Source organism: Physeter macrocephalus, chromosome 6 (assembly GCF_002837175.3).
Source record: "Physeter macrocephalus isolate SW-GA chromosome 6, ASM283717v5, whole genome shotgun sequence".
In the NCBI taxonomy this organism is placed as follows: domain Eukaryota; kingdom Metazoa; phylum Chordata; class Mammalia; order Artiodactyla; family Physeteridae; genus Physeter; species Physeter macrocephalus.
Window position 1 is genome coordinate 29,018,002 of NC_041219.1, and position 27,642 is coordinate 29,045,643.

At 37.5% G+C, this 27,642-nt stretch overlaps 1 protein-coding gene across 6 annotated transcripts in view; it reads left to right on the top strand.

The window, feature by feature from the left end:
- Positions 1 to 27,642, top strand: part of VEZT (vezatin, adherens junctions transmembrane protein) — an 83,798-nt gene that overhangs the window by 25,237 nt on the left and 30,919 nt on the right. For 2 of the 6 annotated variants that reach the window (XM_055085252.1, XM_055085251.1), the window contains exons 2-5: positions 512 to 803; positions 18,153 to 18,287; positions 22,377 to 22,463; positions 27,201 to 27,376. In XM_055085252.1, the coding sequence (XP_054941227.1) occupies positions 783 to 803; positions 18,153 to 18,287; positions 22,377 to 22,463; positions 27,201 to 27,376 (419 nt within the window). In that variant the 5' untranslated portion in view covers positions 512 to 782. Of the gene's footprint in view, positions 1 to 511; positions 804 to 5,042; positions 5,068 to 8,150; positions 8,368 to 18,152; positions 18,288 to 22,376; positions 22,464 to 27,200; positions 27,377 to 27,642 lie in introns of those variants that run through there. The other 4 variants (XM_024127246.3, XM_028490458.2, XM_028490459.2 and 1 more) reach the window with 4 other exon arrangements.

Here is a 27,642-nt window from a genome sequence, read left to right on the forward strand (position 1 = left end):
TCCGGGCATGGGATCCCCTCCCCTCCCCCAGCCACCCCTCAGCGGCGCCAGTCCCCTCCCACCTCCACTTCTTCTCTCCCTTTACTCCCCCCACGCCCCATACCCTACCTGGTTGCTGACAGTTCCTCCCTTCCCCTTAGGTGTCCGTGGTCCCCTACCGTTGCCTGGTAGGTCCTCTAGTTGTGTGGAGACATGAATTCCACATCCTCCTAGTCCGCCATCTTGACTCCACCCGCAACTGGAATGTTTTTAGTATACTTGGTGTAATACTGTTATTTTAATGATTTTCAGAATCGGAAATCAGACTCGTTGATGTCTTAAAACTAACTCAGAGAGTCATGTGCTGTGTTAAAATTTTAATTTTAAATCAACCAAAGTTTTGGAAACTATTCTAATCACATCCTTTCCCTATTTAAAACCTTTTTGAAATGGCTTGGTTTAATACCAATTTCCTTGATTATTAGTCAATTTTACTATCTTCTAATCTTGGTCTTTTGTATTCTCCCTCCAGAAGTCACCTTTGAGTGAGTCCTCCTAGTCTGGGAGGACTGGGGATGGTCTGAAAGAAAAAGAAGGAAGAGTGAGGTTCCCAGGCCCAACTTCTGTTCCTCTGGTCCTTGCCCTAGAATCTGACCACTTTCATTTCTTCAAGGCTAGATTCCGTATATATCTTCAAAGTTAGTTCCTTTATCTTGGAGCCTGACTACCCCCTGGAGGCTGAAGTGGGAAGGACAACATAACCTCACACTCAGGCTGAGCAGCAACAGGACAAAGCTTAGAAAATGATGGACTCCATATCTTACGTGGGTATTAAGCAAGATAAATACTGAGATACCAGTGTTGTCATTTTGCTCTGTTATTGTAATCTCCAAGATGTTTTGAGAGTAAAAATTCTCTAGTCACCTTAGGAGACTAGTTCTGATATTGCTCATTCATAGCTATTGGATTTTTTCATTATAGATTAATTGCAGAAATTTTGAGTCATTTATCCTATCTTGAATCCTTCTACTCCTAGAGGGAAGAGTACCTCAAAATAAGAACTGATTATTTAAAGGACTAATATTTCTACCTCTTTGCATTATTTGCAGTGCATCTAAACCATTTTTTGGTAACTTTCTTAGAGGGACAGTGTTGTTCTCAAGGGACTTTTTTTTTTTTTTTTTTTTCCGGTACGCGGGCCTCTCACTGTTGTGGCCTCTCCCGTTGCGGAGCACAGGCTCCGGACGCGCAGGCTCAGCGGCCATGGCTCACGGGCCCAGCCGCTCCGCAGCATGTGGGATCTTCCCGGACCGGGGCACGAAGCCGTGTCCCCTGCATCGGCAGGCGGACTCTCAACCACTGCGCCACCAGGGATGCCCTCAAGGGACCTTTTTACTCTGTGAACTCTCCATCCATGGTAACCCTTTTCTGTAGTTGAATTCCTTTTGATATTTGTTGAAATTCATTCTTTTTTCCCTTGTTCATGACTGGGGAAAGTAACTGTTCACAATGGGAAAGCCCCTCTTGTCTTGATTTCTTTCCCACCTTCATGCTTCTCAGTAAATTATTAAATGTTAACCCTTTGTTGGCAGTGTGTTCAGGTTTAGCTTCCCCTGACCCCCAGCACTAAATCAATCAAATGAATGTGAGATGGCTCTCACATAATCTCCCACATTTAAAACAAAGTTACAAAAAAATCCTCTCGTTTGAAAGATTCTCCTTTCTTTATATTTTTAAAGGTTATTATACATCTCTAAAGAACAATAAGGCATGTTTTATAAGTAACCTTTGTAGATTCTTTCCTACTCGCATTATTGATTTGACTAATGGAAGGAAATTGTTTTCGTCTAATGGAGCTTGCTGTCTGGAAAAATTATACATATAAAATTGTAGGTATTGTTGTGTCATCTTATTTTTCCTTAAAATGCATTTTCAGTTACCCGTAGTACATAAAGCTTTACAGTTGTATTTTGTCATTTACTTCTGAATAGCAGCTGAGTTCAGAAGCATAGCAAAATTCCTGCTTTTATCAGTATCTGTAATAGAAAGGAAATTTATTAATGGAGTTATTAAATCGGAACCTATTGACATACAAGATTGACCATTAAGTCCAAAGCTAGTTTATTACCACATATGCAAGAATAAATTTGTTTAACATGAATTGTACAAATTTTTCTTGAGGGACAAGTCTTTGCTTTTTTTCTGTCTGGGTCATGTTGTTTCTACTATTTTGGCTTCATCACGTATCCTCAGAGCTCCAATATAGATTTTAACGTTTTAAAAAATATGTAAATATCACAAAAGGTAGTAAATTAGTCTCTCTTTTATGTATTTTTATTGCATTTATTAAAATGCAGGTTCTTTGTCTCAAGCTATGATACACAGTTCTTAAATTACTTTTAGTTACTTATGTAGCTATATTAACAGCTTTCTTTTTTTTTTTTTTTTTTTTTTTTGCAGTACGCGGGGCTCTCACTGTTGTGGTCTCTCCCGTTGCGGACCACAGGCTCCGGACGCTCAGGCTCAGTAGTTGTGGCTCACGAGCCCAGCTGCTCCATGGCATGTGGGATCTTCCCAGACCGGGGCATGAACCCGCGTCCCCTGCATCGGCAGGTGGACTCTCAACCAATGTGCCACCAGGGAAGCCCCAGCTTTCATTTTTAAAAATTTTTTAATTTTTTTTTTTGGTTGTGTTGGGTCTTCGTTGCTGCACGCAGACTTTCTCTAGTGGCGGCGAGTGGGGACCAGTCTTCTCACTGCGGTGGCTTCTCTTTGTGGAGCATGGGCTCTAGGCACGTGGGCTTCAGTAGTTGCAGCACACGGGCTCAGTAGTTGTGGCTCGTGGGCTCTAGAGTGCAGGCTCAGTAGTTGTGGCGCACAGGCCTAGTTGCTCCACGGCATGTGGGATCTTCCCGGACCAGGGCTCGAACCCGTATCCCCTGCCTTGGCTGGCGGATTCTTTAACCACTGCGCCACCAGGGAAGCCCTACAGCTTTCATTTTTTGAAAACATTGTGGAAAGGGGACTAGACTAGTAGTCAAGAGACTAAGATTGGTTAGCAATGATATCTTGAGTGAATCACTTAATTTCTCTAAAGCTTGTTTCCCATCTGTTATAAAGGAGTTATACCAGATCATCCTTTAGTATTAAATTTTTCTTGAATCTGGTAGGTTGGTTTACTAAATGAGAGTAGGCCCCTAGGGGCTTCCATTAATTAGGAAATACAGGAAGAGATTATGCTCATTTCCAGTCTGTTTTTATTTTTTTATTTATTTTATTTATTTATTTTTGGCTGCATTGGGTCTTCGCTGCTGTGTGCGGGCTTTCTCTAGTTGCAGTGAGCGGGGGCTACTCTTCGTTGCCAAGCGTGGGCTTCTCATTGAGGTGGCTTCTTTTGTTGCGGAGCATGGGCTCTAGGTGCACGGGCTTCAGTAGTTGTGGCACGTGGGCTCTAGAGCACAGGCTCAGTAGTTGTGGCACATGGGCTTAGTTGCTCCGCGGCATGTGAGATCTTCCCGGACCAGGGCTCGAACCCGTGTCCCCTGCATTGGCAGGAGGATTCTTAACCGCTGCGCCACCAGGGAAGCCCTCCAGTCTATTTTTAGATCAAAAACTCTGGCTCAATTTTAGTTTTCCTGGTTCTCTACCAGGTGTTCTCTGAGTTCCCAGGAGCAAATCATGCCTTAAGGAGTTAGGAGAAAAGGCCCAAAGCTCAATGTACTCCACAGGGCTATAGTGTTAGTGTACTGACTTCATTGCCTCTGGATTTTTAGACTGTTGCTAACACACGTATTGTTACTCCCACTACAGAAGATCAGAATGCCTATTCATCTTTATTTGAAATATTTGAGGACATCCTTTATTTTTAAATCCACTTTGTAATTTATTTTGCTGACAGAATCTGGCCAACTATATCCTGTTGTTGGGATTTTGCTGATAAATCCACAATTGTTAACCTCATATCTCTTTAACACGTTTATTAAAGTGGATTTTCTACTTTAGTGTATATTTTGCCATGTTCTTTTGGTTTTACTTTTCCTTGCAGAATCTCCCTGATGATAGGGAATAATGAATCATTTTGAGAGAAAGACCTCCCTTCTATCTCTTAACAGAACCACAAATTCTGTCTCCACCTTTTTAATTATTATTATTATTTGGAATAAGGAAAAAAGAAAATAAGGTTGGATGTGATCTAATAATGTCCAAACCTCATTTTAATGTTTACTGCACGCTCTTCTCATACCCAACATTTTGCCAGTGTGTTTAACCTGGCTCTAATTTTTTTTCTAAAGCAGTTAAAAATGATAGTTTTCCTTTCTCATCTTGCTTCTGCTGTACATTCAGTAAGTGCCCAATATATGCCAGTTGATGAACCATATACTGAATAACATTAAGGGTAGCATCAGAACTAGAGAGAGCTCAATCAGGATTACTTTCTTCTCTTTCCTTAGTTAAGACCAAGTCACCATTGCTCTTTGTTTTTAATCAGTTGAGCCTATAAGCTGTGTGAGTTTTCTCCCTTTGCATCTCTTCATCTTTTGATGGATATGCTTTGTTTTGGACTAGATGCTATTGTACTTAAGTACATTTGTACTATTATATAGGAAAAAATGTAAAGTTAATGTTTTTAAAGCTTTTTGTTGTTTATAACATTTCATGAAAGATTAATTGGATAGCATGAATTTCTGTTGGAAAATATCAGAAGCCTGCAGCCAGGAAAATTTATGAATATATGTCTTATCTGCTGTTGGTTTAAAAAAAAACCTAAGTAAATATAAATATTAAGTAATATTCTCTAATGGTATTTTTTAAACATCATTATCCCTATTACTACTTTTGCAGTTATGGAGTAATACTGAGTGGCACTGAAGAAATTATGTTCAGGTTTTTTCAAAGAACTGCTTTTGATAGGAAAATGCTTAGTAATGATGAAGACACGCCCTCCAGTTCAGTGGCCATTTTGTACGGTAGTGCTGGAGAAACAAGTGGGAACCATCAAAGAAAGAAGTGTACGGATCAAAGGAGTATGGTCAAGAGGCAGTAAATTTTTCCTCTAGGTCAAGTGGAGAAATTAGAACTATGCTGCCTGTGAGTAGTTTAATTCATTGGACCAATTTTAAAGAACCCTTTTAGCTTACTTAATCTTTTTAAGTTTTATGATTAGATTTTGCTTTGCTGATAATGAGGAACAATTAAATTAACACATGGATTTGGGGCTTTTGGAATAGTAATTTAGAAGTTATACTGAAATGTGTATACTCCAAAAAGTATTTCCTGTTATTTTATAATATCTTTAATTTTGCAAGGTACTTTTCTGTGATATTATTCAAGGTTTAAGGGGGGGGGGCAATAAGTAGTTATTTTTAAATTATACTTTGTAATTGTGTACTGATTAAAGATAAGTGAAAGGTCTATAGAAATTCTGTATATTGGCAATATAATTAATAGTAGTGGAGAAATTTATTTCCCTTTGTAGGGTTTTGTTAACTGTGACGGTTTTAGCTCTTTATATACCAAAAGCTTCTTCATTAAAAATAGAGAAAATAGCTACCTTGTGTAATTTGGTAATGACAGTCTTGTCTTCCTCATCAGCTTATTTTGTGGGGTTCTGCAGTTAGCTGGGAAGAAATAAGGAAATCATAGCAACTGACAACAGGAGTTCATCCTTTTCAATCATATTTTCCAAAAAAAATGCTGTTCTATATTGATAATCACATTTAGACCTACAGCTTTAAGCAATATTCAGATAAAAGACTTTTAAAATATTTTTAATAGCTAATAAATAATTGTTTCCAGGCAAATATTCTCCATCAGATTCCTTTTACAGATATCTTTTTCCTTAAAGATTTTGTTTTAAATAAAAGATCTTTTAGAGGTTCTACTGGTATGATAGAAACTTTTTAAAGTATGAAACTTAAATTATAGTAGTTTTTTCCTGAAGAAACTAAAAATTGATACAGACTTTTTAAAAAAAGTTACCTGTAAGTAATTTGATAAATTCTATTAACAAAGGAATGGAAATTGAAGGCTTCTAAGCACAGATTTATATCGTTGTAAAGTCTTCATTAACAGTTACTTCTACATCACACAATTTCAGGTTTCTATGCCAATGCTTCCTGCCTCCTACTACCTTCTGTTAGTAGCTAACTATTTTCCAATTGCTTTTTGTGTTTAATGTAGACTTGCAGAGATCACATAACGTCTGACATCTGACAGTAGTTAGCATTTTGCTTTGATATAAGTACTGATTCTGTAAATAAAGGAACTGTGTAATAGTCGAGTAGATCATTAGTTTTGATATAGAAAAATGCTCGGGATCATTCTATTCATTTGCTAAATTAAGAATTCAGCACCTTTTTAATCAGACCTCATGTTGGGTACCTTTTTCCACACAAATAACACACATGAATATATTGTCATTGTAATAACATTCTACTTTTTCAAACCACTTTTAAGTCCAGCTCATTGGATTTTTAAAACAAGATTCTTTGTAGCCAGCTTCTAGGCTTGGGTAATCTGAGGCAAATGCATATGAATTATAGCTCATCTGAAAGAGAAATGATTGGTAATAAATGTGGATATTATCGGGAGACTTACGCTGACCTGTTTTGAATTTTCTAACTTAATCTGTTAAGTAATTTAAAAATTACAAGTTCAGTTTCTAGTTAAAAAATATGCAAACTATACAAAATATTATATTAGACCAAGTTAATGAACTTATTTGCTTTAAGTTATTTGCAATGTAGTGGAGTAAATAACAGCTTTAACTCTGTCAGGCTGCCTACGTTCAAATCCTGGCTCTACCATTTACTGTCTCTGTGACCTTGGCCAAGTTACTCGGTCTCTCTGTGCCTTAGTTTCCTCTTATCTTAAATGAGTTCTGCCATAAAAGGTTATTGTGAAGATGAGAGTTAGTACATAAAAATGCTTAGAACAATGCCTGGCAGTGTGGTTACTCAGTAAATGTTTAGTGCTGCTGTTTGGGGAGGAATTAGTGGGGAGGGAATCAAAAAACAGATGAGAGTCTACACTGATCATCCTCTTGTGAGGAAAAAGTGCAGCTGGTAGCATCAAACAGAACTAGCAGCATCCCCTGACATCTCCAGACCAGAGGTAAACACCGCTTTAGCCTGAGAAATGGGCGGAGGGAGCAAGTCAGGCTATTTCCAGATGTCCGCTACCTGTGGCCCCATAGCCGGTGGGAAACTGGAACCCTGGAATGAGTGAACAGAAAAATCGTGGAGCCTGTAGATCATAAGAATACCAATTCTGTGAAGGTTTGGAGGAGCTGCCATTTTCTAAAATATACTCACAGGGAAAAAAATCCAGATTTGTTTTCCAGTTTTAAGAGACTGTAGTTCTGTGAAACTTAGAGCCACCAGTGAAAGGGAAATAATTTGAGATGAGGACAGCCTGAAGTGGGGGGGGACATATAAGTGAATTAAAAATTGTACCGGGCTTCCCTGGTGGCGGAGTGGTTGAAAGTCCGCCTGCCGATGCGGGGGACGTGGGTTCGTGCCCCGGTCCGGGAGGATCCCGCATGCCGCGGAGCGGCCATGGCCGCTGAACACACACACACACACACACACACACACACACACCCCACCCCCCATGCAGAGCCTGCATTTTAGACCTTACAGAATATAAAATCTGACATATATTAGCCATCTCTTTTACTTTCTGTATTCTGATGCATTTAACAACTTGGAGCCTTGCTGACCCTGGAGGGATTGCTCCTCCCAGGTTACTAAATGGTAGTACACTACTTACTCACCTGGCTACTATCTATCTGGCTAATCATACCGGGGTCAGGTACCAGACCCTACTAGGGACAGCCCCTATGCTCCAGAGACTGCTGAAATCATCCATTTCGCCAACCTTAAGCCTGCTTACCTTGCCTTGCCCATTCCTTCCCACAGAAAGCACAATAAAGGCTCTCTCCCATAATTTCCCTCCTCACCCTCCTGACTGACCCTGGTGCTGCCCCCATGCGCATCCCTCCCTTGTGGCACAACCTGCTCCCTTCTCTTGGGATCTGTGAATATAGCAAACTGTCTTTCCAATGGCAGTTGTCTGCTGATCTGTTGGCCTCACCACACCTGTACAATAAAACCTATGTTTTAGGGGCTTCTCTGGTGGCATAGTGGTTAAGAATCCATCTGCCGATGCAGGGGATACAGGTTCGAGCCCTGGTCCGGGAAGATCCCACATGCCGCGGAGCAACTAAGCCCGTGGGCCACAACTACTGAGCCTGCGTGCCACAACTACTGAAGCCCATGCTCCACAACAAGAGAAACCCACACACCACAACGAAGAGTAGCCCCCACTCGCCGCAACCAGAGAAAAGCCTGCACGCAACAATGAAGACCCAATGCAGCCAAAAATAAAGTAAATAAAATTTTTTTTAAAAACCTATATTTTAAAATAGTAAGACAGATTTGTGAGAGAAGCGTTAATGGTTCCTTTTAGATCTCCTTTTTCCTCAGGCAATTTTGTGTTATGGCTAAGGGTGTAGGCTTTGGACTCAGACCAGCTAGCTTCACATTCTGCTGGGTGACCTTGGACAAGTTATTTAACCTCCGTATACCCCAGTTTCCTTCTAAAATGGGGGTGGTAGTAATAACACCTCTTTAGAAGTTTGTTGTTAGGAGTAAATGAGGTATTATAAAATATGCTTAGCTTAATGCTTAACATATAATCAACTCAACAAATCTTAACTATTTTTACTGTTACTCTTATTATTTTCCAGCTTTGGCTTTACTCTTCTAAAATATTGATCTCTCTTAGGGCCCTCTTGTCTTCTCACACTATGTGTTATCTTTAGCTGATCTCATTTACTCCATGTGTTTCCATACCTATATGCTATTGTATGGGTTTGCCACCATACCTATTTGCCAAAAAATCTATTCATTCAGTCTAGGCCACTCTCCTGATCTCCAAATATTTTAGATCCAAGTTACATTTGAGTATCTCACAGGTGCCTCTAACTCATTGCCTCCCTCTTCAGACTTGTTCCTCTGCTGCTATTTTATATTTCAGTAAATAGCACCACCTACTTGTTCAAACCAAAAATCTAGGAGTCATCTTAGTCATCTCTATTGACAGCCACTTTCAATAATAAATGGATACCAAATTGGGGGGGAAGAATTCACAAACTAAAGAATGCTTATTACATTTTGGGAGAAGGAGTAGGGATTAGGGGTAGGAAAAAAAGTTTTTTCACATTTTATATCTTTTTGTACTGTTTGAATTTTTAATTTAAAAACAGTAAGAAAAAAATATCCATGAAGTTGAGCAGTTGAACTCAGTTTCCTTTTATAGGTAAAGCAAAGTTAACTTTTCCTTGAATATCCTCTGGGAGAGGTTAATGGTAGAAAATTACTATAACTGTAGTTAGTATAGTAGGTGCTCAATAAATATTTGGTTAGTGGTAGATGAACAAATGATGATTGCCATTTTAGTTTCCCTTTTGCTAAATTTTTCTAGTGGAATGCTGTTAGCAGTCAATCACTAGCAGCTAGAAGACAGAGCAAATAGTTGATGAGGAACCAGAATCAGAATTTGGCCAGTAGTTGTTGCAGACTACAGATTGCTTTTCTAAAAAGGTATACAGCTCTTCTGAGAGAGCTCTTCTGGGGAAGAGAAGGAGAGTGTCCAGAGGGTACATCAGGATTAGTTTGGAAAGAGCATCTTAGGGTTCTGCTGGCTGTTTCTCAGCCTGATGCAGGTGCTTGCTTGTGGGCCTATAACATTGACAGAGGTGTGCCAGTAGCCAAAGGAAACCACTTCTTAATAAGATGCCATGTGTGGAAGAAGCTAAATTTATTTAGATATCTAACTTTCCTAGTTACATATGTGGCCCAGTTAGTCACATATATATTTCTTATATAAAAGAAATTTATATGTTGAGACCCCAACAGAAATTTTTTAATAAGGAAATTATTTTATTGGAAAACTGAAGTTCAGTTAGACGAACAAGAAGTTCATTTAGAAATAATCTCCAAATATAACCAAGTGCTGTAATTATTTTGGTTTTATATAGTATTGGTGGCTGGTTAAAATTTTAATGCATAAACTCTGATACAGTTATTTTGAAGGTAACTCATTTCACTGTTAGAGAGCCTATTGAGTTTTTAGATTGCAAGTCATGGAAAAATAACTAATTTTCCATTTTGGTTTTTGAATCATTTTCCCAAAGTAAGAAGTAAGTAATGAAAGCAGCTGCTGGGCCACTTATTTTGGGGGAATTTTTTCAACCTGTGATTCCTTATACCCTAAAACGGGGTTTCTCAACCTCAGCATTGTTGACAGTTTGAGCTGCATAACTTGTGGGGCTCATGCTGTGCATTGCAGGATGTTGAGTAGCATCCCTGATCTCTACCCATTAGATGCCAATAACACTCCTCGCCTCCTCAGTTATAACAACCAAAAATATCTTCAGACATTGCCAAACGTCGGAGTTGGGGAATGGGGGCAAAGTCTACTTTGAGAACTACTGCTCCATAGGAATATACTGGGGTTTTGTTTTTCACTGTCTAAACATGGCTTCAAAAATCACATAATTGAGAATTGCTTGTTCCACAAGCTTCACATTAATTTTTGAAAAGTAAATATGAATAATTGACATTGATATGTAATTAGCCATTTATTTCTACCTCCAGTAAGACTGGTAACTGGAAATCTTGTTGCTCGAGAGTACTTTTGACATTTGTTGTTTTAGGTGGAAGTATTGAGTGGCCTGAATTTTTGCAGGAAGTTTGCAAATCCAAACATTTGCCCAGTGTTATCTAAATTTTTTTAGTAAATAAATAAAATATCATGTACACATGTTATACTATTTGATGCTTGTGTGATTAACTCACAATTTCATTTAAAGATGTTACTAAATTAATGTTTGCTTTTTGTCGTATTCTCTTTCAGTAGATACTAAAAGTACCACTACCGTTATATGGAAGTTTGTAAAGACTTGAGTGTTCTAAAGTTTAATAAACTTATCTTTTGCCCAGATTAAAATAATAACTTGAATTTTTTCAATTTTACACTTTTCTGCCATAGTATTTTCTTAAATCTTTTATACTAGACTCTGGGAAAACCTAGCATCTGACTTTTCAAAACTTTTATAATGGGCTTTTAAAATTATACGTAAAAAGAGTAATACAGTGAAAGTTGCATGTGCCCATCACCCAGCTTCAGCTTGAGAAGCTGTTAACATTTTGCCAAACTGTCTCATCTATTCCCCTCCCACCCCCATCTTTTTTCTTGGAGTATTTTAGAGCAAATTCCAGACATTACTTAATTTCACCTGTAAATGCTTCAGTATGCATCTCCAACAGATAAGTAATCTCTCTCTCTCTTTTTTTAAATGCTAACTCCAATACAATTATCTAAAAAAATTAATAATAATTCCCTAATATCATCTAATACCTAATCTGTGTTTGGATTGCCTCAAGTATCTCAAAAATGTCTTCTTACAACTGTTCAAACCAGGATCCTAACAAAGTCCCATCTATCACATTTGGGTGATACGTCCCTTTAGTCTTTAGCAGTTTTCTCCACCTCCTCCACCTTTATTATATCATTTATTCGTTGAAGAAACTGGGTAATTTGATCTGTAGAACTTCCACATTGTGGACTTGGCCAATTACATAGGATAAAATGGCATTCTTGTTAGCACAAAATTCTATATTTTAACATACCACTTTTTTATCTTGTTTCCCAAAGAACATCATGAGTTTTGTTTTACTGCCTGAAAAGTTTAAGAACTTCGTAGCATTCTTATTTTGTACTTAAGGAAGCTAAGACCAAGAGAGGGTTTTCCTGAAACTAGCAACTTAGTTGGAAAGTATCAGACTACTTAACATTTTCCTTGGTACTGTTGAAAGCTGAGTGTACCATGGTTTTATCAGAAGTGTCATAGGATGAAACTTTTTTAGCAAAGACCTCATCTGTTTTGTTTTCTCCCCTGTGCTTACATATTACCTGCTACATGGAGGATATTTAATTAGTATTTATTATGAGTTGTCTAATTCTGCCAGGTTTGGCCTACTCTTCCCTTTCTGGGCTAGAACCTGAAAGGTTACAACTTGTTCTATCCGTAAGGGTTTAAAGCGGTTTAGGAGAGCAAACCTAATAGTAAAAGCATTTTACTCATCACCTCCATTTCTGCACTAGTTAATCTTCCTTTCTAAATGCAAACCAGCAATAATGGTACTGGCACTTCTATAGAATGCACCATAAATCATGCAGAAAATAAACAATGCATTAAAATGCATTCAAACTTTATATATCCATTAGTGTGGGATCTGATATCTTGGGGGGAGCATGAAGTGCAGGTAGTCTGGGACTTAAAGAGTCATTTTATTGGGCTTCCCTGGTGGCGCGGTGGTGGCGCGTCCGCCTGCCGATGCAGGGGAACCGTGTGCTCCGCAACGGGAGAGGCCGCAGCAGGGGGAGGCCCGCATACCACAAAAAAAAAAAAAAAAAAAAAAAAAAAAAAGAGTCATTTTATTGCAGTGCTTGTTCAGCAAAAATATTGGGGTTTCCTGTCTATTTTTGTTTATTTTTCTTACAAAAATATATTTCAGTCATCAGAACAATCTTAGCACAACCAAGGACTGTTGGCATTTTTTCACTTAGCAAAATTCTTACTGGTGCTATGATGTGTGTTTTCTGTCAGCTAAAATTTACAGGAATAGTGAACCACAAGGATTTCCTGAGGAGAAGCTCCCACATGCTGTGTCTGGGATTTCTCATATTTCTTTTGGCAGCAGTAACATTCTCCAATACTACAGAATTACACTTTGAGTCCAATGCTAATAATTTCTCTTCAAGAAAACAACTTAACTGAAACATTTGTGGTTCTGTTTAGCGTGAACCAAGGAAAAAGTTACAACAGAGAAAATTACCTATCACCACCTACTCTGCCTTACCCTCCACACACACACACACACAAAAGTTCCTTTCTAAAGCTGGATCAACCTATAATAATACTCATTATATGAATCATAGAAATTTCTGTGTGTTCGTTTTTAAGCCTAATAGCTGCAAACCTCCAAATATAGTGGTTAAGGCTGTTACAATAGGGAGCCTCACCTTGCTGTAAAAGAAAAAGTATTTTATATTGGGTGATCAGGCTTTATACAAAGACATTATTTGCCTCTTTCTCATTCTGTCATGCATGTACAGAGTATGAAAAGCTAATCAATATGGTTTCATATTGCCTGTTAAAATTAACCTTTTCAAAATTATCACTTGTCAAGTTTGGTATGGCTATTCTTTGATAACACAATTATCAGAAAAGACTTAAAATTTAAAATACTCCTCCATTTCCAACTACATATCTGTTTAAGGTCTGATTTTCTTTATATACTTCATCCAAAATAAAAAATTACAACTGATTCAATACAGAAGCAGATATAAGAATCCAGCTACCTCCTGTTAAGGTAGACTTCAAGAGATGTGCAAAAATATAAAACAATCCACTCTTAATACATTTCTTTCATTGTGGAAAAAAATTTTCATTAAAATTATGTTGTTTACATAAATTTGTAATGGGTTTATTGTTATTTTAAGTAAGTTAATAAATGTTTCAATTTTTTAGTTTCAATTTCTAATATGGTAAATATTGTTAGACAGCCACATAAACAAAAGCTCTTTGGGAGCTTCAATAATTTTTAAGACCATAAAGGGGTCTTGAGACCAAAACAATTTGAGAACCACTGGTCATGATTTGGTTATCTGAGATCTTTCAAATAGTGCACAGGTTATTTGGCAGTTTCAGAGAAAAAGATAATTTTATCTGCCAGACATTTTTTAAATTAATATAAAATAATAACTTTACTAAAAATCCCTTTGTATTCTTAAAAATTGCTCATGTGCTACAAGGTCTATCATTGTCAGTTCTTCTTGGCTAATGTTCAGTTTGTTAACCAAAGGATGTTTGTTTTTCATTTGTGTGTTATCATTGGTTAAATTTTTAAAATTAATTTTGGGCTGCGTTGGGTCTTTGTTGCTGCTTGCGGGCTTTCTCTAGTTGTGGCGAGTGGGGCCTACTCTTTGTTGAGGTGTGCAGGCTTCTCATTGCAGTGGCTTCTCTTTATTGCGGAGCATGGGCACTAGGCGCGCACGGGCTTCATTAGTTGTGGCACACAGGCTCAGTAGTTGTGGCTTGCGGGCTCCAGAGCACAGGCTCAGTAGTTGTGGCGCACGGCCTTAGTTGCTCTGCGGCATGTGGGATCTTCCCGGACCAGGGCTCAAACCTGTGTCCCCTCTTAACCACTGCGCCACCAGGGAAGTCCCACCATTGGTTAAATTTAAAATTTTCTTTTGGCTCAAAGGTGATTGAATCGTAAAAGTGGAAATAAATCAGTAAAATAAATGCTACAACTCAGAATACTATCATAAACATAGTCAGTAGAGCTTTAGTGTTCATTTAGTCTGAGTTTATATGTGTTAGAAAGTGATATGATTTGCATTAACAGCCAAAAAGAGAAGAATACAGACATGAAATACGATGATGACTGGAATTAACATTTTATTGGACCTGCAGTACCTTCATCCCTTGTCTGCAGAGGTGGTCTACTCTGAAATTTTGCCAAAAACTTAGTTACATAAAGTCATGAAACAAAGTACAATGATGGCCTTGGCAAGCCAGAACTTTCCAGAACTGTAAAACAGTGCTTTCTAGGCTGAAAGTGATGAATTCTGTCACTAAAGATGAGGAAGAAACCAGAACTGCTAAGGCATCATTCATAGTTGCATAGCACAAATGGGTATGTATGTCACACCTTTGACCAGAAGCTTATGAAGCAGCCAAAAAGTCATTGAGAAGTTTTGTTTGGAGAAAAGTCAGAATAAGTTACTGGTAGAATTACTGTATCAAAAGACACGGTTGGGGCTTCCCTGGTGGCGCAGTGGTTAAGAATCCACCTGCCAATGCAGGGGACACAGGTTCAAACCCTGGCCTGGGAAGATCCCACATGCTGCGGAGCAACTAAACCCGTGTGCCACAACTACTGAGCCTGTGCCCTAGAGCCCATGAGCCACAACTACTGAGCCCACGTGCCACAACTATTGAAGCCTGTGCGCCTAGAGCCCATGCTCTGCAACAAGAGAAGCCACAACGAGAAGCCCACACATCACAACAAAGAGTAGCCCCCGCTTGCCGCAACTAGAGAAAACCCGCGCACAGCAACGAAGACCCAACACAGCCAAAAATAAATAAAGAAATATAGATATATATATTTTTTTAAAAAGACACTGTTGGACATTATCAGTAGTACACAAGATAAACAATTAATGCTGCTGTTTTGTGAAATATGAAATAGCAAGTGTTCCAGACTGTGGTGATCCAAACTGAGTGTGTATGCTCTTAGTTAATGTACAAACAAAAAGGGAGAACAAAGTATTCATTGTATCTCTTCTGTGTAATCACTTCTTAAAAATCTGTGTTACAGATACTCCATTTTGTTATTTTGTGAGCTGTGACATAAGCTGGAAAAGGAAGGGATATTGTGGTCAGTGCTGACTTAGCATCAGCTCAGTGTGCTGTAAGGAAGGACATTACAGTTTGAATAAAAAGAGGTTTGGCCCGGTCCCCAGCCCCCAGGCCTCCTCCCAGAGAACAATTAGCAGGCAAGAGTGTACCTCATGATCTTAATTGAGTTGGGAGTCAACAAACTAAGGCTGTTGGGCCAATTTGTACTCCCTCTGTGCCTTTTTTATATGACTGGTGAACAAAGAATGGTGTTTTACGTTTTTTGAATGGTTGGGGAAAATATCAAAAGAATGATATTTTGTGATGCATGAAAATTGTAAAGTTTGGTATTTCCATAAATAAGGTTTTACTGGAACATAACCACATTCATTGGTCTATATATTGTCTGTGGCTGCTTTCACACTACTGCAACTGGACTTGATGAGTTGCAACAGAGACCATATGGCCTGCAAAGCCTAAAATATTTACTATCTGGCCTTTTACAGAAGAAGTTTGATGACCCTTGAATTAGAGTAACTCCACTTTGATCCATCTTATTTATTGTTCTTCCCCATGGGAGTTCATTTGAAGAAAGGGTTCTGCTGCCTTAAAAACAAGTTTTGGGTTTTTTTCTAAAGTATATAAACTTTTCCAAAGGTCAGCCCAAAGAGCTAGTGTTCTTGTTCTTTTCCCACTCTGGGGGCAGAGCAGGGTGGGGTTCACAGTTCAGTTTGAAAATACAGATTGAGTAACTCAAGGCAATATTTGAAGATACATTATGGGTGATAAAAAGATTAACCATTTGTGCCACTAGAGATTTTAAGTCTGATAACAGGGATAAGACAGTAAATTCTTCCTCCTTATTTTTAAAATTTTTGCATATTTTTCTCAAAAGAGAAATTAAACATAGCTTAAAAGGAAGGCATCTGACTCATCTTCCTGTTCCCTCAAATTAAAAGCCAGTGAATTGCTACCAGTCCAGCAAATTCCCACTCTTCCTCATTTTTCCAAACTCAAAGATATATTCCCTAAAAGCGTTGGTCTAATTTAGCTACCTCTCCTCTGTTTCCATAGCAACCAATACATTCCTGTAATTATTAATTTGCTTCGTGTCTCTGTACTAAACTATAAGTAAGCTTCTTTGGTGTCTTCCTCTCTAAACACAGGAGGGACTATTTGTAATTTTAGGTAATATAGCACAATATTTCAGAGCACTGGCTTTGGAGTCAGACCTATCCTGCTTTCTCTAGCTGAGTGGATCTTTCCTCATCTATGAAATGGGAATAACAGTAGTAATGATGATGGTAATTTAGTTTGTTGTAAACCTTATCTGAGACGATGCATGTTAAAATGCTTATTTGAGGTTTTGCCACATAGCACTATGTCATCTGAGTGGCTGTTGTTTTTGTGGTTGTTGTTATTGTATCTCTAATATCTGACATAATGTCTTTTTTAAGTATTAAAAATCTTGTTGAATGGAATCAAGGTTTATTTTAAACATTTACCAACTTTGTGCTTTAGAGAAACCTAAAAGTTAAAATTAAAGCTTGCCACTTATCTAGAAAGAGTTGTCCCATGGATTTTCATTCAATAGTGATGATGATGTGTCTGTTCGATGTTCTTTTTTTTTTTTTGGTCTGTTCCAAAACCTGTGCTCTTTCCACATAGCTTATATAAAGTTGAGGTATAAATTGAATGCATACTATGTGCCAATGACTGTTCTAAATGCTTTATATTTATTTAGTCCTTGTAAGAACCCTATGGGTTAGGTATTAGCTATTATTCCTGTTTTTAGATGAGACAGCCAAAGCAGAGAAGGATTATAATTTGCCATGGGTTAGCAAGTTAGTAAGAAGCAGAATTGGGATTTGAATCCGCAGTCTGGCTCCAGAGTTTGTGTTCTTAACCTGCACAAACCTACCTCTCTTATTTGCTATATGCTTTATATAGGCATATTTTAGGTAACTTTCTTGGAATTTTAAGTTTGTTTACAGTGCTGGCATATGATACATAATACTCATTTGTGCATGAATGAATTAATCAATATGATGGTATGATAAATTTATAATTGATACAATATGATCATTGATTAATTCTTCTTGGCTTCAAGTAATAACTATTTTTCACTGTAGGTCCTTTTCAGAGCTATCTTTAGCCAGGATCAGCTATTATGAAGCAATCTATTCTAATACTACAAAAATTTGGACAAAGAAATTGCTTAACAAATCTACTTATATTCCTAAATTCATTTTTTCTTGCTGGTACTCACTCAGAAAAAAAAGTCTGTGTTTTATTTAGTTTTTCCTTTTTTGGGTTACTCTGTTGAATTGTTTGTTGATTTTTTTTTTTTAATGTTACGTGGCATTGTGACAGATAATTCAATTCTTTATAGAAGAAGCCTTAAAGAATTTGGGCATACTTGTCATAACATTGAATTTGGTCTCTAAAACTTTTGAAATACAGTTGACCTTTGAAACATAGGGGAGTTAGAGGCACCCACCCGCGTATAACTTCACAGTCAGCCCTCTCTGTTCTCAGTTCCTCTTCCTGGGCTTCAACCAACCCTCCATTGTGTAGTGCTATAATATGTATTTATTTTTAAAAATCTTCATCAAAGTGGAACCCCACAGTTCAAACCCTTATTGTTAAAGGGTCAACTGTAGTAATGATCTTTAAATTTACTTTATGTCTTTTTCAGAATTCTCCACTTTACCAGTACTTACAGGATCTGGGACACACAGACTTCGAAGTATGTTCTTCTCTGTCACCAAAACCAGAAAAATGCACAGTGACAGAGGGACAACAAAAGCCTCCTGCAAGAGCCCTGCCAAAAGTAAGAAGGCATACTCATTCTCTTTGACTCAATCTTTTGTTCTTTACTGATTATTTAAACTGCCTTTACCCTTATCCTTGCAAAAAACAAAAACAAAAAAACACCTTGTTGGCACCTCCATGTTCTCCCTTGCACTGGTAAGACTTTAATTTTTATTTCATCAGTGGTATGTGTCTGTTTAGATAAACATGAATCCTTGCTGTTTTGGACTATCTCATGGGTAGTTTGTATAATGAATTAAAATTAATATGATTGAAGATTAAAATATATTACATATTTAAACATTGAAGTTATCTGGAAGGAACCAGAAAAATAAACTAAAACCTTAATGAGAACCCAACTATAGGATTCCTATAGTAACTAGAATTTTTTTCTTTGAGAGAGATTGGGATTGACATATATACACTAATATGTATAGAATAGATAACTAATTTTTAAAAAAAGAAAAAAATAGTGGGATAGCGAGTGCAGACAAAACAAAAATTTTTTCAAGAGAATGCAAATTATAAGAAAGCAAATTAATACTTAATAAACAGTTTCAAGGATATATGATGGAGTGGGTGTATTTACCTCAATTTCTGATGCCCTTTATATCTGCAGTATCATATACTTTTATACAGTGAATATTTCATAGTTGATGTACATCATTGTGAGGCTGAGATACTAGAAGAAGCCACCAATAATTATGTTCTATAAAATACATTTACTAGATTGATTCATGTTCTATTAGCTGTATTTATTAAAATAAGAAAAATTCCAGTATATTTCAGTTTTAACAAAAGGAATTCTAATTTAACAGAAAAAAATATAACCAGATTACCTCATTTCTCAAGCATTCTAGTTTAATCAGTGTTTTATTTTTATTTTTTTTTAATAAGTTTATTTATTTATTTTTGGCTGTGTTCGGTCTTCGTTTCTGTGCGCGGGCTTTCTCTAGTTGCAGCGAGCAGGGGCCACTCTTCATCGCGGTGCACGGGCCTCTCGCTGTCACAGCCTCTCTTGTTGCGGAGCACAGGCTCCAGACGCGCAGGCTCAGTAGCTGTGGCTCACGGGCCCAGTTGCTCCACGGCATGTGGGATCTTCCCAGACCAGCGCTCGAACCCGTGTCCCCTGCATTCGCAGGCAGATTCTCAACCACTGCACCACCAGGGAAGCCCCTAATCAGTGTTTTATTATAATTTAAGTTCCTTTTGGGAGGAGGATTTTAAAGTTTTCAGTTAGTCATTTACTCTCTGTGATAGAAAGGAAAGGATCTTTCCTTCTGTATTTCTAAGAAAAACTCTAAAATGTGAGGTAACCAAGCTGGGCCCAATTGCAACAGCAGAGTAAACACCAGAGAAATGGGTTTTTTTTTTTTCCACTAACACTCACAGGTGGGAGTTAGGGGAGCAAGAGTCCTCTGTACTTAAACCCTTTCTTTCTTCTTGCTCCTTTCAAATATGAATGTTCCTGGGAAAAGTTTTGAAAGCAAAACCTAAAGATATATCTAAAAGATTATTGGGGGGCTTCCCTGGTGGCACAGTGGTTGAGAATCTGCCTGCTGATGCAGGGGACGCGGGTTTGTGCCCCGGTCTGGGAGGATCCCACATGCCGCGGAGCGGCTGGGCCCGTGAGCCATGGCTGCTGGGCCTGTGCGTGCGGACCCTGTGCTCCTCAATGGGAGAGGCTACAGCAGTGAGAGGCCCGCGTACCACCAAAAAATAAATAAATAAATAAAAAAGATTAATGCGACTTCCCTGGTGGTCCAGTGGCTAAGACTTCACTCTCCCAATGCAGGAGGCCCGGGTTCAATCCCTGGTCAGGGAACTAGGTATCACATGCTGCAACTAAGAGTTCTCATGCCGCAACTGAAGATCCTGCATGCCGCAGTGGGGATCCTGAGTGCCGCAACTAAGACCCAGCATGGCCAAATAAATAAATATTTTTAAAAAAAATAATAAAAATAAAAGATTATTTACAGACTAAAATTTGAATTTGAGATTACTTGGCAACAAAAGACAGAATGGGCCAAGGGATAGTGTTGGGGCAGGAGATAGACATTGACCTCTTGTGTGTGTGAGTGTGTGTGTGTAAACTTGGGTTTTGTAAGTATTTAATTTTCATTTATGACAGGTATTTTTACATATAGAAATGTTGTTATTAATTTATAAATAGATGAGAGTTTAAATTTTCATCCTCTTAGAAATAGAGGAACAGTAAAAAGTGTAGCCAGAAGGTGTTTTTCAAAATTACCACATCTAGAAAATTCATTTAGTCTTCATGTTACACATTTCAACTGTACAAGCTATAAAATCTTTCTAAAATGGAGTTTTTCTAGATATGAAGCAGTTAAATTTTAGAAAGATCTGTTATTTCTTCTTAGGGGATATATTTTTAGAATTGCCCCCCAAATTCTGTTCAAGCTATGAAGTAGCAGTTATATTCTTTGGAAAGCAAATTTTCTGTATGAGTTCATGATGAAACAGTCATTAGCATTAATCACCCTTTTTAAACTTTTTTTTAAAATGTGATTGTTAAAGTACTTATTGAGTAGTCTGTACCAGTATTCTTTTCATGAATATTCATTCTCTGTATATTTTTCTGGTTTCTGTTCCTGTGATTATTCTTAAACATTCCTCCCACAGAGTTTCAGCATCAGTCCTCTTTGCTTGATCTGTTTTCTCTGAGCTATCTCATCTACTTTCTTACCCTCATTGGCCACTTCTGTTTACTCTCCATTTTCACTGAGTTCCAGAGACTTGTTAGACATTTCCATTTGCCTGTGCTCCAGGCAACTCAGATTCAACATGTCTAAAACAACTTTTTTTTTCTCAGCATTCCTAAAACAAAATTTTCTTTCTGTATTCCCAAATTACCACCCTCTCAATTATCTTGCAGTTTCCCATCACTCCCACATTGATTTGGTCATTAAGTGACTCAACTTCTTTGTCTCTAAAAGCCAATCCTTACTATTACCATTTTTGCTACCCTAGTTCAAGCCTTTATCATTATTTAGCTGGGCTGTTGTATATCCTTCTAATCATGCTTCTTGGCAACACTCATTCCCTGCTAGTACAGCCTCTGCACTGTTGCCAGTTATTTTTCTAAAGTGCTGATTTTTACTGTTTCACTTCCTTATATAAAAACCTTTGGTGACTCCTCACAGTCTCTAGGATAAATTCTAAACTATTATTAAGACCACAGTCTTTTAAAACCTATCTCAGTGTACCTTTTAAACTTCATTATTCTTCCCTTGGGTCTTAGCTGTCCCAAACTATGCCACCATCCCCAATGGCATGTACTTCCATGGCTCTCTCCTTTATTCATCCTTTCCCCTTGCCTGGAGTGTTCTGCCCTCCATTGTTATTAAATTCCTATTCATCTATTAGGGCTTAGCTCCAGTGTCAGCTCCTCTTGACCTCCTTTTTCCCACACTTTTTCAGATTTTACTTTGGTTTGTAATTATTTGTACTGTCTCTTCTAAGTTCTTGAAAACAGCAGTTATGTATATTCATCTTTGTTCCCATGACCCTTTTTCAGTACCTGGAATATAATAGTCACTCAATGAATGTAAACTCCATTTACTGGCCTGCTCAGGAAATGGGCTATTAAGGTAAATTGAATTTTTGATTGATTCAATAATATAACTTTTATTTTAATATGAGACAGTTTTTCTAAAATTGATTAAAATATCTTTCTGCCTTAGTATTGTAGAATGAAATGCTCTTAATATTTGAGAACTTGGAGTACTTGGTTTTCATTTTGAAATACATCCAATACCATCATCATGTGGACATAGGTAGTATATAGTGTACCCAAGATATGTAGGTTTACAGGTCTCATTCCAAACTCAGTGAATCTGAATCTTTAGTTGGGGGGCCCAGGAGTATGGTTCTGACTGAATCCTCCAGGTGATTCTGATGTGTGAGTAAATTGGGGCTCTAATAAGGAGGCTGCAACACGCTGGCAAAGCATATAATATAACTTAGATGACTTTTTTCTTCCTTTTTCTGATAAAAATTATGATTAATTAGAAGTAAGTTATTTGAAGTTTTTCTGCTATTGAGGTGTGGTTTAATAATCCTTTACAATGTCATTCATCTCCTTCAGCGAGGCATCCTGTTAAAAGTGGCTGAAACCATCAAAAGCTGGATTTTGGTTCAGTGCAGTAAGAATGATGACTTACTTCACAAGTTGGTGAGTGTTCACTTTACTTCTTTTTTGTCACTTTGCAGGACTCCGGTTTATTAGTGAGAAAATTGATGACTCCGAATTTGTTTTGCTACTGATTTGGGCAGTGATTGATTTTAATTAGAAATTCTGGGCTGTTCTTCAAAAGGAGACTGTCTGCTTCAAGTTTGTTTGTATCACCTAAGGGAAAAAGAAAAGGAAAGGAAGTTCTTCAGTAACTGGGGATCTTTGCATTTGGACTCATTAGTATTATTTCATAGGTCTTTTAAGAGGTTATTATCTACTGAGAATAGGATATTCTGGTAATTAATGAAGCCCTATTTGTTAGATTGCTCATTTCCTGCTGCCATCTTCCTCCATTGACAGGTATTCCTCTCTGTGAGGAAGGGAATAGATCTATTAGTGGGATCCTCCCCCTTTACATTAGGAACTTGACTGTCTCTATTCCACAGCCTATGATTACAAAGTTTGGGCAAAATCAAGAGTGGTTCCTCCCTAATTTATTTATCATTAATCTACCATTCTCTGACAACTTCATATATAAAATTTAGTCTTCCAGGACTGATAAATCACAGAATTTCCCAAAGACTAGCTTGATCTCTGAGCCCCAAGAGGGAGTACATCCTAACAACATGAAGTCTAGGTAATATAGCTAAAAAAATTAAAGTGTTAAAATTCTTATGGCTCTCACAAGTAAGCAGATTTCAGAATCTTCTGCTGCCCTGTGACCTTAAGATGATAATTATCATTCTTGTAAACTATCATTTGTCAAAGGATGTTTACAAAGTGCTTTCACATTTTGATTTGTTAATCCAAACGCTGTATAAGGTTTAGTGTGTTTTACCATTTGGAAGCCTGAGGTTCAGACATTTCAGTTTGGTTAAGAATACTTACTAAGTGAATTGTTCAAGAATGTTCAGCTAGAAAGTGAATCAGAATTTGAACTCGGGTGTCCGGTTTCAAATCCCAGGCTCTTTTCATTATAATGTATCACCTTTCTAGCTTGAGTATTACTATGTTTTGACTGACTAAAATTACTTTTTTAGCAATCTATATGGGCAAGTTCTCTGTTCAGGGTTTCATCTTCATAGGTGTGTTGAAAAGGTCAATGAAGTGTCTTGTCATCTACGTAGACATCATCTCTAGCCTTGTGGAGCCATCCTCATTCTTCAGTGATACTAGGACTGTGGTAAAGGTATATGGATCCATATACATTTTTCTGTGGTTTAATCATAGTCTGCATAGTCCTGACCTTTTCATTCTTGGTTCTTTATCACTGGCCACATGCTTCATGTCATATCTCACTGTAAAGTACCAGCTTCTGAATGCATCCCTTTTGTGCTTATATTATGCAGAATTGTAGGAAGTACATTCCTGAGAAATAGTTTACTAGTAATGGAACAGGGAATTGCCCAGTTAGCATCTGGCATGAGATTGCTTGACTTTTCCCTTTGATTATGAAATATTTTAAATTTTGCTAGCTATACAGATATTGAACCAGTCTCTTCCTTTTATAAAGATACTGGCAATTGCTCCATGATATCTGAACATTTTACCATTGTTCATTTTCATTAAGGTAGTACTTTTCTTCTTAAAGATTAAAAAAAAATTCCTTTATAGCAAGTATGATGTTAGTGGTATTGGCACTTTTTAAGTGCTTTTTAGCCTATAAAGTGCTATCATACATTATTTCACTTGATCCTCATCAGCTTTATTAAATAGCACTATATATTAAAAAGTGTGTAAGATCATTGAAGTATATTGACACATGAATAAGTTCTCTTCTCCATCCCTAGGGGCCAAAGTAGAAATCTCTTTGTTCTTTTGCTGTACTTCTCATAGTCTTTTCATTCCATCCAAGCGGAATTCTTCCTAAGTTATCTTCTCATGCTATTTCTCTGTTTAAATTCTAAAAAGATCCCTACTACCTATCAAATCAAGTCCAATTCATCACTTTGGCTGGCATGAAAGAGGCTGCGTAATTTGGCCCTAATCTACCTTTCCAGCTTTATCCCCCGATATTTTCATCAGCCCAATATACTCTTCCTTTTCCTTTATTCCTTGCCTATTCTCTATGTCTATATTTGTACCATTATACTGTGAAATTTGTTCCATTTTTCTATTATTGGAATCTTTCCAATAAGCGGTACTAGCTCTTCCTCAAGGCCTTTCCCAGAAACTTCAGTCTGTTGGATCTCTTATTTTCTACAACCACCTCGTAATAATTATCTATGCTATGTTCTGTAAGTTTTTGTATTCTGTGAGCTTTTCTTTATTGTATTTTTAATTATTTCATATGTACTAACAACACTAACAGCTAACACTTAACATAGCGCTTACTGCGTGCCAGATATTCTTAGTAGTTTATAAATACTTATTTAATCCTTGCAACAGCCCTGTGAAGTGGGTACTGTTATTATCCTCACTTTGCAGATGAGTAAACTGGAACAGAAAGGTTATTAAATTGCTTAAGTTGTGGGACCAAAACATAAACCCAGGCACTAACTAAGTCTTGACACTGAGGCTTGTTGAGGGCGAGCCGAAGTTCACATAGCACACCTCCCGCCAGCACAGAGCACCCATACTATTAATACTGCCTCGAATCGCACTGGTTTTGGGGAAGCTTTATCCCAGTTCTGCAACAGGTCTGATGCCAAGAAGTGGTGTTGAAGAAAGTGAGTTCCTGATTAAGCGGCATGCCCATAAGAGGGTCTGTGAAGAGGAAGAGTTCCCAATCTGCATTAACAGCCTCCCCTTCTCTGTCAGCCTAGCCTTCATTTAATTAGACTTCTTTAAACTTACCCCTATACAATTACATAGAGGTCTCATAAAAGGCCTGATTTCAAGTTTTTGTAGCAAAAGTTTTATTTTTAGCCCTTGTATTTGAATATGGTCATGTCTGATTGGGGAATCCAAACCAAATTATGAGGCCAATATGTGAAGGTTTATTTTAAGGATTACTGGAAAAGCTACCATGCTCCACCCCCTGACCTCCTGCCTTCCATTGCCCACCTGCTGTCGCTACCCTGCAGCCCACTTCCCCCTCTCCACCCCCAACAGTAATATAAGGTGAGTTGTGCTGTTCTCTCGTTATGAAAGTCGGGTGGAATGTCGAAAAACTAAGTATTTCCTAATGTTAGGATTGTAAGAGAGAGCAGGCAGTAGTTCAAATATGAACCAAAAAAGTGCTGCAGAGGTTTGTGCAGGGTGTATCAATAGATGGTAAAAAAGCCATATAGGCTAAAAGGAAGATCAGCGTTCCACTGAGTTTTTTTTTTTTTTTAGATAATTAAAAGAAATATATCCAAATAGGCCTAATATTAAAAATATTCTTCTCCTTCTCTAAAAGTGATGTATAGCCCATAATCAAGAGGATATGTGCTCTTAGTGTATGGATCACTGCATAGTGTATGGATCTGTAGTGTATGGATCACTGCTTAAGTCCTCATGGTTAGCTAGGGCTAGAATCTGTGGTATGGGAATGATTAAGAAGAGCAAACCCACTGCCCTCAAACCCTAGACCTAACTGGTTTTACTTTAATTGCTAAGGGTCTTGTCCATTAAAAGTTCTCTTTATTTTTATCATACGATAGTATCTCCCTATTCCTAAGTTTAATACAACATAAAACTAAATTTTCTGGTAGAGAAGACTATATTCAGGGAAGAAGAATCAACTACCAAAGACTTAGGGTTTGAAATCATAATCCTGGAAAGTTACTTAATTTCTTTGAGCGTCAGTTTTCTCCTCTATAGAATGGACAGGAGGATGATAATGTACATCACAGGGTTACTGTGAGAATTGCTCTAACATTGCTACCTCATCTCTCACCTCTCCACCAGGTACACTCTGCAAAAACTAATATTGGTGACTTGCAGGTCCCCAAACTAGAAGAGACTTGCTTTCATTCTGTCTCGTCCCATTCTTCCAACTCTTTCATCTGATTCATCCTTTAAGATTCAGTTTAGGCATCACCTCTTTTATCTTCTCTTTGTTGCAGGTTTTGTTCCTTCTATGCCATTTTCATAATAACCTAGTTATACCTCATCGCATTTCTTTGCACTTACTTTTCAGTCCTCTGCGTTAGACTATGAACTCTCTAAGAGTAAAGTCTTGTATGTCTTGTTCATTTTTTTATGCTTTTGATGTCGAGCATGTTGCCTGGTATGTATTCCTTGATAGGTGGGTAGAAGGAAAAGAGGGAGGAATAAATAAGCTGGTATATGTGAAAGCATTTTGTAAACTATAAAGTGCTGTGCACATGTTTTTGTCATTTTGTATTATATTCCTTAATGATGTATTTTTAATACAGTCTAAATGTCCATTTTTAGAAAGCCTTGATCCTGCTGATGTAATTCTTAAATATTGACTATATTGTTTCAACATCCAGGGACAGCATCTTCTGTTACAGGATTATATTTTCCATGTTGTTTTCCAACAATTTAATTAATTAGGCTTAACTCAACAGGTTTATTAATCTGTAATTACTTCACATCTGTTTATTAAAAATATATATTTCACTCACATGTGGCTCCATAATGTCTACCTCAGTCTTTATTGTTTCACATTTATAATGAAAATAAAACCCTCTCCATCATACTGAAAATAGACTGACTATTGTTTTTTCTTCTTGGAGTCTGTACTGAAAATAAACACCTCTAATTTTATTAGCATGGTAAGAGCTTAATATATAATACAAAATTATGCATGTATTAATACCTCTCTTCCGGTCTTTTAATGTCAAGGATATTGGATTCCGACTCAACTCACTACATACCATCCTGCAACAGGAAGTCCTGTTACAAGAGGATGTGGAACTGATTGAGCTACTTGATCCCAGTGTCCTGTCTGCAGGGCAACCTCAACAACAGGAAAATGGACACCTTCCAACACTTTGCTCCCTGGCGACCCCTAGTATTTGGTACTGTCCAGAAAACATCTATCCGTTGCTTACATACAGAGTATTACCAGAGGAAATCCATCATCACGCTCTCTGTTATAAAGGCATTATAAACATTTTAGCATTTTAATTAATGTAATGATATGCCAGAGGTTAAAAAAAAAAAGTCCCTTTCTAAAGTAAATGCTATTTCAAGTGAAGGTGGAAAAAATATCCAGTTTGATTATTATATACTTTCAACTCAGTATAGTTAGTGCTGTGTTTAACAACCCAATAAGCAGGTATAA